The sequence below is a fragment of the Oryza sativa genome, chromosome 6 (assembly GCF_034140825.1).
Source record: "Oryza sativa Japonica Group chromosome 6, ASM3414082v1".
Taxonomy (NCBI): Eukaryota; Viridiplantae; Streptophyta; class Magnoliopsida; order Poales; family Poaceae; genus Oryza; species Oryza sativa.
In genome coordinates this window covers 21,521,199-21,533,337 of record NC_089040.1, presented here as the reverse complement: position 1 = coordinate 21,533,337, position 12,139 = coordinate 21,521,199, and the positions used below count along the sequence as shown (strand labels likewise).

Sequence of the window (12,139 nt, the reverse complement as noted above, 5' to 3'; positions counted from 1 at the left end):
CCTATCTATCCTGAAGTACTATTCTCGTCATCGCTTCCCCATTGCCCTCCAAACTCGAACTCACGTCTGATACGATGCATCCAGCAGCTCACGAAAGTTCAAAGGGGCAATTCCTTACATACCCCTAAAAGTTTGCTCCATCCCTTGCATGCCCTTGAATTTTGTCACATCCCTTGTATACCCCTGAGATTTCGTCTTGATCCCGTTTATACCCATACCATTAGTTCACCGTTATCTTTTTTCCAAAATGGCCATGTTGCCCTTTTTATAGTCATGTGATCACTTCAAAAGGCTAAATAAAGCTTAATGTGAACTTTTTAAATTTTGTATAGATAGTTGAGCCTAAATTTCAAAACCAATATTTATTTTTTGAAATATTTTTAATAGATTTTCAAGCAAGCTTTAACAAAATTAATGAAACTCATATAGAAGTTTCACCGAACATTTAGAAATTAAAACTATATTTAACTTGAATTTAAATATAAATAAGAATGTTTTATGAAATTTGATCTAAATTTTTAAAATTTTAAATTTAACTTTTCAAACTTTGAGGTCAAATAAACACATTCTTTTTGTTGTTTACTAATAAAATATTTTTCAACTCGAAAATTATGTTGGTGAAAAAGCTAGCGCATAGGTACTCTAAGTAGGGGTAATATAGTCATTTTGAAAATAACTTAATGGTCAACTGATGGTCAACTAACGGTATGGGCTTGGAGGGGATCAAAATGAAAACTCGGGTGCATATAAGAGATACGTCAAAACTCAAGGGCACAGAAGGGATGGAGCGAAATTTCAGGGGCATACAAGGAATTTTCTCAAGTTCAAAATGTTCAACGAAAGTTTTAGTTGGCTTGCAAAGGCGATATATTATCCTGGCAGATGCATTGGACTTGTTTCCTAGCTGATCCGCGTCGGTCGCACTATCCTTGTTAAGAAGTTCTTCTTCCTCGTTGTCACAAACTCACAATCAGTCACATGGTAGCCCATCAAGTAGAAGACAGACACACGTTCAATTGAATGTTTTTTGTTGACTGGAGTAACTCTATATTATAGCTGATTAGAAGGTTGCACCATCCTTGTTAAGAATTGTTATTCTTTTTGTTACTAATCGCTTTTTTTTTCTTTTCATGGTTTGGTGATGAAGCAGAAGATTTTGTTTTACTTTTTGAAACTTTTTTTTATAAAAAAATAAACTCTCACGGAACTAATTTTTGAATCATAACCTTCGGATGGCATTGCAAAACAATGCTAGACGCCAATCTGGTTTTATTTGGCCCCACCACTCTAGCTAACTCTAGCTAACGTAGCATTACAAAACTTGCTTATGTTGCGGGTGGCGCGAGTGTTGTTTTGCCACGCCATACGGATTGCTGGACAAAAGCTTCAGATTTTAGAGGGTTTATTTTTATAATTAAGAATTAAAAAGCTTTAGAAAATAATAAAAATTCGAAGCAGAAGACATACCATTACCACCATCTTCAAATAAGTTCCCAAAGGTCCTACAAAGCGGACGAAGAGGCGATGGCTCGATGTCGCCACATCAAGACGTTAACCGTGCCAAGAGAAAAAAAAGCCCAACAAACTAGTTTGATCCATGCTGCTGGGGTAGCTTTACAAAGGCCCACTTGAGTCATTATCCAGTATAATCTGACTGATGAAAACATTCATAGCCCTTCGATTCGAGTGCCATATTCTGTCGGATCACATTATGCGGTATCTCGACCATTATTATCTCCAAAATGCTAGAACTACAATCTTGTTTAAGAATAAACTCAGAATTACATTTCTTACAACAAATTGCAGAACACCGTGGATGACAAAGGTGGGCCATTTAACGCAGTCACATAATTGCTGAGCAGCAAAAAAAACTAAGAATCCCCTACCGAATGTTTCTTGAAGGTTTTTGTCCACAATCATTAACCCAGTGTCAAAAACAGCCATTCATCTAACTGCGGTCGGCCTCTATGCTTCATCACCAAACCATCCACAACTTGCAAGCCGGCTGTGTTCACTAGTGCAAAAAGGTTCGTTTAACTTGATTATATTTCGTTAGCTGGCTTGCACCTTGCTATTGTTATAATGATCAGCTGCCGCGGATAGCGATGGTATGGTTACAGGAAATCCAGGACCCATCTGCAAGGAATTCGTCCATTAAGACAATAAGACAATACCAACTTAAGGGCAAGTTGCAGAAAAAAAAAATGTCAGACAGAAACTGTACATATTGCAGTCGAAGATGACAAATTGCATAACTTGGGATATTTTCTCTTATACTCATGAACTTGCTTATGTGCAGCTTTTTACAACTTCAAAAGCATCCCAAGTTCCCAATGTTCAGTGAAGGTTTGGGTTGCAGTTTTATGAATACTTCTCATTGGACATTACAGACAGAACCAATAGGTGAATCATGTCAAGAAAACTTCAGCAGCATCCCAGATCCCAATAAATTAGCAACGTTCTCAAGTACCGAGCAGTATTTCCACCTTTCTCCCCACTAGAGAGAAACATCTACCTTTGAAGTCAATGGACTAGTTGGTATAGCCATAAGTTAAGTATACTGTTTTATTTTATTAACAATGTCCCAAAAACTTTCCTCAAGATGTCTGAGAACTTTCACGCAAACAGCACATTCAAGGTTGAAAAGTGAACATTTTTTTATAGTGCAGAGTTTTTTAATCTTATTTTCTTTTCGAGTAAATTTCACAAAACTACAGATTTAACAATAATTTATCACAAAACTACAGGTTTAACTGTTTAAGGCTAAGTATCACAAAACTACAGATTTAATAATAAAATTATGACAAAACTACAGATTTTGAGGTTTAAATCCTTAGAACAAATGTTATGCTTGAGTTATAAACATCAAACTTTTGTGATTAAATTGGTGCTAAACCTGTGTAGTTTTGTGATACTTCACCTCAAATCTATAGTTTTCTAGTAAATTTAGTGCTAAATCTGTAGTTTTGTGATAATCATCTTAGATCAGTAGTTTTGCGATAGTTTAGTTAATATATCTGTAATTTTGTGAAATTTACTCTTTTCTAAACATTATTATAATAATTACGATATAGTTTGACTAGGGTCCTTCCTAATATGGCCATAGCTAAAGATAAGCCTAGGTCTTTGTTTCCTGGTGCCTCCAATCCTATAGCTTTTACGGCTGTATGATTTAACATAACGGAATCTATTCCTTGCTCAGGGAGCCTACAAATAATGGACGCCATGAGAAGATGAGAAGTCCAGCTAAAGGCATTTAGCATTTTTGTACTATTTCTTGTGAAATATTCCATGATATCCCAATAAAATGGGAAAAAAATGCAGCATAGTTCTATTTTCACAAAATAAAGAAAAGAGAGAAAACTTACTGTGCTACTCAGTGTGAACTTCTTCACGTATCCAACATACTTTGAAGCTGAAAGAAATGGAGAACATTAATACCTTGTAAAGAGATTCAGAGAAACAACAAATAATAACACTATTGAAATGGAGCAAATAAAAAGAAGTCGAATGAAAAGAAATAGTCATTATCCATTTAGAATGATTTGATAGGCATTTTGCCACTGGAGTTGCAAAATGTGAAAATCAGATATATTTTCTATAAAACCTGATAGTGATTTTAAAAAAATGAAATTGTGGCACTGACAGTACAACACTAGGACCATAAATACCCAAGTCCAATCACATTAAATTTTTAGCATATTTACATTAAATTTTTAGCATATTTTCTTAAGACCGTGTGCTTAAACATTCATATGTTGATCAAAGTGCCAGTTTCATGCTAGGTGTCCAGAGTACTAAGGAGATGCAAGATACGCGATATAAATAGGCCACTTACTTTTCTTTAATCCCACTGGCTTGGCAAGTAGAAGTGCATGTACAAAAGCACCAATATTTTCACGCAAATTCTCATCAGAAAAATTTATCTGCAAAAGAATACAAACATTAATAAGGCGTGCAACAAAGCTGCAACACAAATATCGAATTTTCCATCAATGCTGATCTTCCGTACCTTCCCAAGACCAACATGCACTATAGCTGTTTTATCTATTTTGAAATCAACCCGGCCTGATTTTGCTGCTTTGACAGCACCAGAAACATCGTTTGTCACAGACCCTAGCTACAGAGCAATATGTCACGTTAATGATTCATGGTACCATAAAAAACATCAAGGCAGAACACTCCATACCATACAATACAAAAAGGACAGATATTTACCTTAGGATTTGGCATCAGTCCGCGTGGACCCAATATTCTAGCAACCTGAAATAGCAAAGCAGTCAAGAAATTAATAATATAGCAAACAGAAGATAAATTTGTATCAAGAAATAAGCATTACTACCTTCGAAAGACGAGGCATGTACATAGGGGTAGCAATGCACTTGTCAAAACTCAGTTTACCGCCTCCTATATAAATGGCCATAGATGAAAAAGTTCCAATCAACAGGGATGTTGAATATTGAAGATGCAAAACTACGAAAATACCTAACTGAAAACATACTGTGCAATGCAGTAACAAAAGACTGGACAGGTAATTATCTGCAATATCACTTTTTTTTTAAAAAAAAAAAGAGATCGAACAATTTCTATAACTTATACATGAAAAAAAAGATGTTAAGTATTTTAAAACCTTGTAAATGACTATTCATCTATATCTAATACTTATAATGCAGTAGGATAAAGTTTCCTGATAAAAAGGGCTAGAATTCCACACCTTGCATTTGTTCCTCAATGTACAATGTATCATGCATTGCAATTTGCAAATATGACTGTCGTTAGAAAGAAAAGAAGCTTATACAACAATTGGAGGAAATAAAGTACCTGTGCGGATCTCCTCAATCAGCTCGTCACCACCAACGACATCAGCTCCAGCAGCTCTAGCTTCATCTGCTGCAGGACCTTCTGCAAATACCGCTACCCTAACAGTCTAAAAGTAAAGAAGACCTCAGCACAAAACAGTCAAGAAAACCTAAATGTTACATTTAGAAAGGTACCTTGCCAGTGCCATGTGGCAAAGTTAACGCGCCACGCACCATCTGTAACCCAGGGAGAAATATGGTCAGTATAACTTTGCACCAATCCAACAATCACAACCAGATAAAAGAGATCATAAGATTGATTGATTGACTTGGTTATTGGATCATGCATCATAAAATCTATGTTCACCATTTCTTGTGCATTGCCAGTAACTTTCCACTAATCTAACAATCACAACTAGATGGGGTACAACAGAAGTAACAGAACACCATAATATCATTTCAGCAGTATCTCTGTTAACTTGTGTTGTATGCATCATGATTTCACCTTTCGAGGAACACTGGCCTCACAGCAAGAATAAACGCATAGACAGACACAAATCATTCCCATTACTGTAAGTAGTAGGTTATCTCAATCAGCATATCCTCTTAGGACATTTTTGCTGTCATAACTCATCACTAGTGGTTAGGACACAAGAAGAGTTGATACACACATAGTTCTAAAAAGCGAACAAAGAGGCTGACTAGGCACTAGGCGTCATCTTGCCACTTCAATTGCACCTTGGAGAAGAATTTGGAAGAGTTGGGCGCCTTTGAAATGCAAATTGTATATATGGTTGGCAATTAATAATCGTTGTTGGACAGCAGACCGGTTAGACAAGCGAGGACTTCAACACCCACCTACATGTCCATTATGTGATCAAGCTCAGGAAACTATTAATCACATCCTAGTCACTTGTGTGTTTTCTCGACAAGTATGGTGTTTGGTCCTGCAACGGCTTGGCTACTCTAGCTTTCCAACCCAGGTTACTGCTAGGTTTGCCAATTGGTGGTCAAGAACGGTAAGGGGTTTACCTACTAATGAGAAGAAAGGGCTAAACTCTTTAATCATCTTGGTCGCTTGGGAAATTTGGAAGCACATGAACAATGTGTGTTTAATGGCGCTACCCCATGCTTGGCCGATGTCCTCCGAGCCATCGCTAATGAGAGCGCTCTTTGGCGCCTAGCAGGAGCTGCTAGGCTCCGTGATCTCTTTACTAGGACTGGGCTACTAATGCACTAGTTTGGGTTTTCTTTTTCCTTTGGGTGTGTGCTATTCTCTTGTATCCCTGGTGGGCGGGTGTCGGAGTCTTTCTCTAACACCGTACACCTTTTCTTATCTATCTTAATGAAATGATACACAGATCTCCTGCAAGTTCTAAAAAAAATGTCACTAGCCAGTCTAAGGCCCTCTTTGTTTGGGCTTATAAGCCAGAGCCCAAACAAATGGACAGCTTTGGCTTTTTAAGTCATAAATCATAAGCATCCTTATTAAGTCAAAAGCCAGGTTTGAGTAGCTTGTTTTGGTTTATGTGGATTAGTGTTTGGACTACACCCTTGACATTGCGACATAAAAACTACTGGCTTATTAACCATAAAAGCTGAAAATGAAAAGTCAGCTTAAAAACCTAAGCGGAAACAAAGGGGACCTAAGCATATTTCATATACTTATGCAAGGTGCAGCTACAATTCTACAAACTTTACATTGCTTCTTTGAAAAATGGATGTACAGGAACATGAATTCTTGATGTTTGCTTCTTCTGAAAATAGCATGTCTATTTGTCATTCTGGTATTCTAATACATTTCTGTTTAAACATGGATTTTGCACTGTCAGCTGTGCAGGGGCCTCTAGGGTCTCTATGTCCTACTGATACCTGCCTAGCACATAATGCTTTCTAAACACAGTGTACAAACCCACTAGCTGAAATAAAGGCTGGCTGGATTGAGTATAAGGACATGGAAACTAAACCAGCTATGAAAACCTGTCTTGAAAGTAAAGCAAGCAATGAAGCCGGCAGTCAGAAATGCAATGTAATGACTAATGACAATGCTACACTTCCATGTTAGAGAAGTAAGCAATAAAAACTTAGCACTACAAAATTATCTAGTTTATACATATAGCGCAGCAAACCTGGTCACCACGACGTGGATCAACACCTAACATTACATGAGCTTCAACTGTTTCGGTAAAATTCCGCTTCTTTTCATTTGCACTGGTCTGGAAACAGAAGAGCGAAAAGTAAGAAAACTTCATTTTTCATCAGCCAATTAGGTTGATTTTCATGTTTTAAGAAAGAGTAAAGCATGCAAAAAGTTGCTTAACCCAATATTTCTATGGAACTTTCCAAGTTTTCATGTCATCTTAACTTGTATGACTATCAAATAAAGTATTGAACCATTAGATTGCAACATTGAATAGAGGATCTAAATGTATAAACCAACATCTATCTACAATAAAACATAATATCTAGGGCTGTAACCAACATTGGAGAAACAATATTTGTAAAAGATCATATTCTGCTCCAAATAGCATAAAATTGAAGCAACAAAGGAAATAAGATGGTAAAACGTTTGAACAGATATTTTTTAGTGAATAAATTTGCAGAAATTTTCAGGATTTTGCCAATATCAAATTTAAGTGTTTTATCTATAATTCTCTCACTAACTAATGGAAAGAAGTGGTGGGACCAGGGTTCGACTTACCGTCGGTAACCGCGCGGTTACCGAGCTTACCGCGGGGGTACGGTAATATAAATACCGCGGTAACCTCCTTAAATTCAAATAAATTTAAAAAATAATTTGAATTTTTGATAAATTTTGCACGGTTTTGTACGGTTTTTCACGGTTACCGTGTGGTAACCGTGCTTACCGCCGGGGCGCGGTAACCCCGGCCCCGGCGGTTTGGGAAACCCTGGGTGGGACTGAAGGAGTGGAAAGTTTTGAACACTTCGTAACTAAGAGGTGGCCATACCAAATTATCTGATGAGCTATAGTTCTTTCAGAAGTAAACAGATGTATGTTTTAAAAATGACACAATACTTGCATGATCATGTTTATTTTCAGTAGCTATTCCGTGTATAGCAGAGAAGACAGTCATTAGACTGAGCTCAACCAACTTCCCAGGCTTCCACATCAAAATCGGTATGAGATTTGCATATGTTTGAACTTCCTATCGCCGATCAGGCAATCACTAAAATACCAGTTGATCTTTCATACTAGTTCAGCAGTTCTGCATTGATATTTGATAGTGATGCTGCAAAGCTAGCCCTGTACTGACATGCAACTGCCAGAATGACAGTCGAATGTAAAGTTTGGATCTACTAGTATCTATTACCCAGGTGCCAATTACACCGTAATAGAAAAATGCATCACCACATCATGGGTATTATCTTCAAATGCAAAACGAATTGCAATTCAAACCGCACGGAGAAAAATCACGAGCAAGAGTGACAGACCTTGATTTCGCGGATGGCGTCGACGAGATCAATGGCGACCTTCTGCGGCCGCTTCTCGACGGGTATGAGCGTCGGGTATGGCGCCTGCTCCTCCTCCGCCTGCATCCCGAAGAAGCTCCTCCTGGCCCGCGTGGCGTCCATCTCGATCCGCTCCCCCTCTCCCCGCAGCCCCTCGTCCGCCGGCCCCTCCGGGGGTGCCTCCTCCGCCGGACGGTCCTCCGGCAGCGGCGCGACCCTGGCCGGGTACGACACCGGCGTGATCGAGGGCCCCGCGTCCTTCACGAACCGCATCTCCTCCCGCGTCCACTGCTGCCGCTGTGGCGGCCCCTGCGATCTCCTTGGCGGCGGCGGGGGCCGAGACCCGGGGTCATCGCTCGGGGCAGCCTCCTCCGCGGCGGCGGGAGCCTCCTCGGGCGCTGGCTGCGGCTTCGGGGCGTAGGACACGGGCTTGATGGGCGGCGGCGTTGGGCCGGAGCCGGAGCCGGAGCCGGTGTTAGAGGAGAAGCGGAGGAGCGAGATGAGACGGTGCGGCTGGGGGTGGTGGCGGCTGGAGTGGGAGAGGAGGAGGCGGAGGTGAGCCATGGCGATGGCGGGGAGTGGCGGCGGCCGGCGGCGGCTGGCGAGGCCTGGGGTTTTAGTGGGGTGTGGGGAGAAGGGGAGAGAGATCGAAGATCGAAGCGAGTGTGAAATGGAGGCACCGGTACTGGGCCGGATCGGTTTTGTTGATGGGCTTTTTCCGTGCGAGTTTATGTGCTGGTTCAGCCCAGATGCTCAGTCATGTGGGTTGGGGATTTGGGCTAAATATTGGGCTGTTTTTCTGTTAGCTGGGAAGGAATAAGTCCACTAAGACGTCCTCAAAGATAGGTCGAATGTAATTCGTATCTCTCAATTATAATTTCAGATATCTTACCCTGTAACTACTAAAACCGGTGTAAAATATAGCTGGTTGACCCGATCCAACCGGCTGACTTACCATGTGAGACCCATAGGTTAGTGTCACATTTTCTTCTCCCCTCTTTATTCACTTTGACTTCCTTAAAAGTGACCCGAATCTAATCCGTAACCCTCAACCACAAAACCGGATAGGATGACTCCCCGAACTATTGAAACCAACACAATTTGACTCTTTTAGCGGTTTTGGAGAGCGGTTTTGCTGATGTGGCGTTGACGTGACGATGTTGACCTAGTCTTCGTCCCACGTGGCGCTTATGTGGCATTAGAATTAAAAGAAATATCTGTGGGACCCATATGTGATTCACACATAAAAATATTATGGGTTCCACTGCCATGTATTCTCTTGGTCAATTGGTCGAACACCTAATGGCTAAACATTACCCTGACGCATGATTCCACGATTTTACTAAAAAATCCTGAAGAAATTGGACGGCATTGCTACATACGATGCATTTCACCAGTTGATTCTCCGTTCTTTAATGAAATTTAAATGCAAACGACAATTCTGGATATTACGGTCAGAACATTTCAACACCTCAGATCAAGAATCTCACCACCGAAACAAGAAGCGATGAACATGGTGAGGCAAGAGCACGGAGGTAGTGTGGAGATTATGGATATCCCATATCTACACGGCGATGATATTTGGACTGAATATAGGATACCGAATATAGATAGAATATCTTATGTGTATCCTGGGTTTGTTTCTTAACTTGTTCATCAAGGAAACACCTTGAGACTTAGTCGGTCACGACTGTATTTTATCTGTATTTACATATTCCGTTAGGGATATAGATTATCTTTTGTAACACGGACTCTTTCCCATATATAAGGGGGGTCCGGGTGCCTCTAGGGGCGGATGTTGGATTTTCTCCAAATCATACAATCAATAACACACTCGGCGGATTCATCCCCGGACAGGAGTAGGGTATTACTTCTTTTATAAGAAGGCCTGAACCTGTATAAATCCTTTGTCTCCAAACCCATACACTTTTCTAGCTTGATAGCCACCCCCTTTTATTATTGCCGAAATCTAGTTTCGACAGTTGGCGCGCCAGGTAGGGGTAGCGTCAAGCTTTTCGCCGATCAGTGCAATGGGTTTCGTCTCCGGCATCGACGACCTCGTCTTCCCGCCCGGGCAGACGTTTCGGTTCGGCAGCCTCGACTTCGTCACCAACAACTTCGGCAAGATTTCTCTCCTCGACTCGGAATCAGACCAGTCGGGAGAGAACCGGATTTCGGTCCCGTTTGGATTCCCGAACGCGGCTGAAAGCTACTTCAAAACCATCTCAACCGAGTCGGCTTCAAACCACTCGGCCGAGATCGCATCTTCTCCAACGACACCAGATCAAGATGATGGGGCTTACCCACCAGTCCTGATGAAGCTCCCCGACGATTTAGCGGCCGTTTCCACCACGACAACGTCTTCATCCCGTAGGCCTAGGCGGAAGTCGGCTTTAACACCGATTTCGCCTAGCTTCAGGGAAGTCGGCGTCATCCTCCAACCACTCGGCACGGTTTCGACGGATCAGCTGGATGACTACAACAGCTCTCCCACCGTCGACTCACGTCCTACTGACATCGTGGAGTACGACGAATTTAGTTCTCGCTACAACGACTTCGACGACTTCGACGGAAGCCTTGATGACAACTACACCCCTCTCTACTTTGGCGTTTTCATGGCCAATAATGAGACGGAGGAGCAACGCCAAGCCCGGGAGACCGAAGAACGTCGCCGACTGGAGGAGGAGCATCAAGCACAAGAACAAGAACGGCTACGGCGTGAGCAGCAGGACCGTGAGCGGACCGCGAAGGAGGCTGAGGATCGACGTCAGCGAGCTTTGGAAGCAGGGCGCCGAGCGCGTGATCTCATCGGCCAGCAAGATGTCGAAGGGACACCAGTTTTCCGCACCCCTCAACAGAATGCGGTTGCCGCGATCACCCTTCTCGACACCCTCCTCAACCAAAACGAGCTCAATCAATCCGATCACGTCGTCAACATCCTGAACCAGACGAAGACCATGATTGCGGCTTCGGTCCCAGTTAACTCCGAAAGCGTCCACACGCCGACTGGCAGCCGAGTCCCCCACTTCCGATCTCATGACTACCGTCATCCAAGCCTCAGCATCACCGGCGCAGGATCCAACCGCAGGAGCAGGGGTCACGACGAGCGGTCCGTTCACTCACCTCCCGATCACCATAGGGAGCGCCGGGTGGAACGACCTCGCTCACCACCTCGTCGTCGCCCCATCGATCTTCGTGACACAATCATACAGCGTCGAGCAGCTCGAGGCTACCATCACTCGCCGGACCGCCACGACGACGACCTTGACGGAGTAGCAGCCTTCACCGACGACCTGCGTCGAGTGGATTGGCCAGCCGGCTTCAAGCCGACTGGAATAGAGAAGTACGACGGCACCACTAACCCCGAATCGTGGCTTACCGTCTACGGTCTCGCAATCCGCGCAGCAGGAGGAGACAACAAGGCCATGGCGAACTATTTACCAGTGGCTTTAGCAGATTCCGCCTGATCTTGGCTCCATGGATTGCCCCGTGGTACAATTGGATCTTGGGCTGAATTACGTGACCACTTCATCGCCAACTTCCAAGGCACCTTCGAGCGTCCCGGCACACAATACGACCTCTACAACGTTATTCAGAAGTCCGGAGAATCCCTTCGAGATTACATCCGGCGATTCTCTGAACAACGCAACAAGATCTCCGACATCACCGACGACGTTATCATCGCCGCGTTCACCAAAGGGATTCGCCACGAAGAATTGGTCGGCAAGTTCGGGCGCAAGCCTCCCAGGACAGTCAAGCTTATGTTTGAAAAAGCCAACGAGTACGCCAAGGCTGAAGACGCCGTCACCGCATCAAAGCAGTCGGGTCCCAGTTGGAAGCAAAACAAGGGTACGCCGGCTACGGGAGGA

The 12,139-nt window shown here is 42.7% G+C and overlaps 1 protein-coding gene across 1 annotated transcript; it reads right to left on the bottom strand.

Moving 5' to 3' along the window:
* Positions 1 to 1,646: 1,646 nt before the first annotated feature.
* Positions 1,647 to 8,898, bottom strand: LOC4341246 (uncharacterized). Its single transcript, XM_015785653.3, has 10 exons — positions 8,253 to 8,898; positions 6,929 to 7,015; positions 4,995 to 5,036; positions 4,822 to 4,927; positions 4,343 to 4,407; positions 4,219 to 4,263; positions 4,013 to 4,120; positions 3,839 to 3,926; positions 3,369 to 3,415; positions 1,647 to 2,136 (listed from the first exon to the last, which is right to left on the bottom strand). The coding sequence occupies exons 1-10, from the start codon at positions 8,832 to 8,834 to the stop codon at positions 2,053 to 2,055; spliced, it is 1,254 nt and encodes a 417-aa protein (XP_015641139.1). The 5' UTR covers positions 8,835 to 8,898; the 3' UTR covers positions 1,647 to 2,052.
* Between the last annotated feature and the right edge of the window lie 3,241 nt (positions 8,899 to 12,139).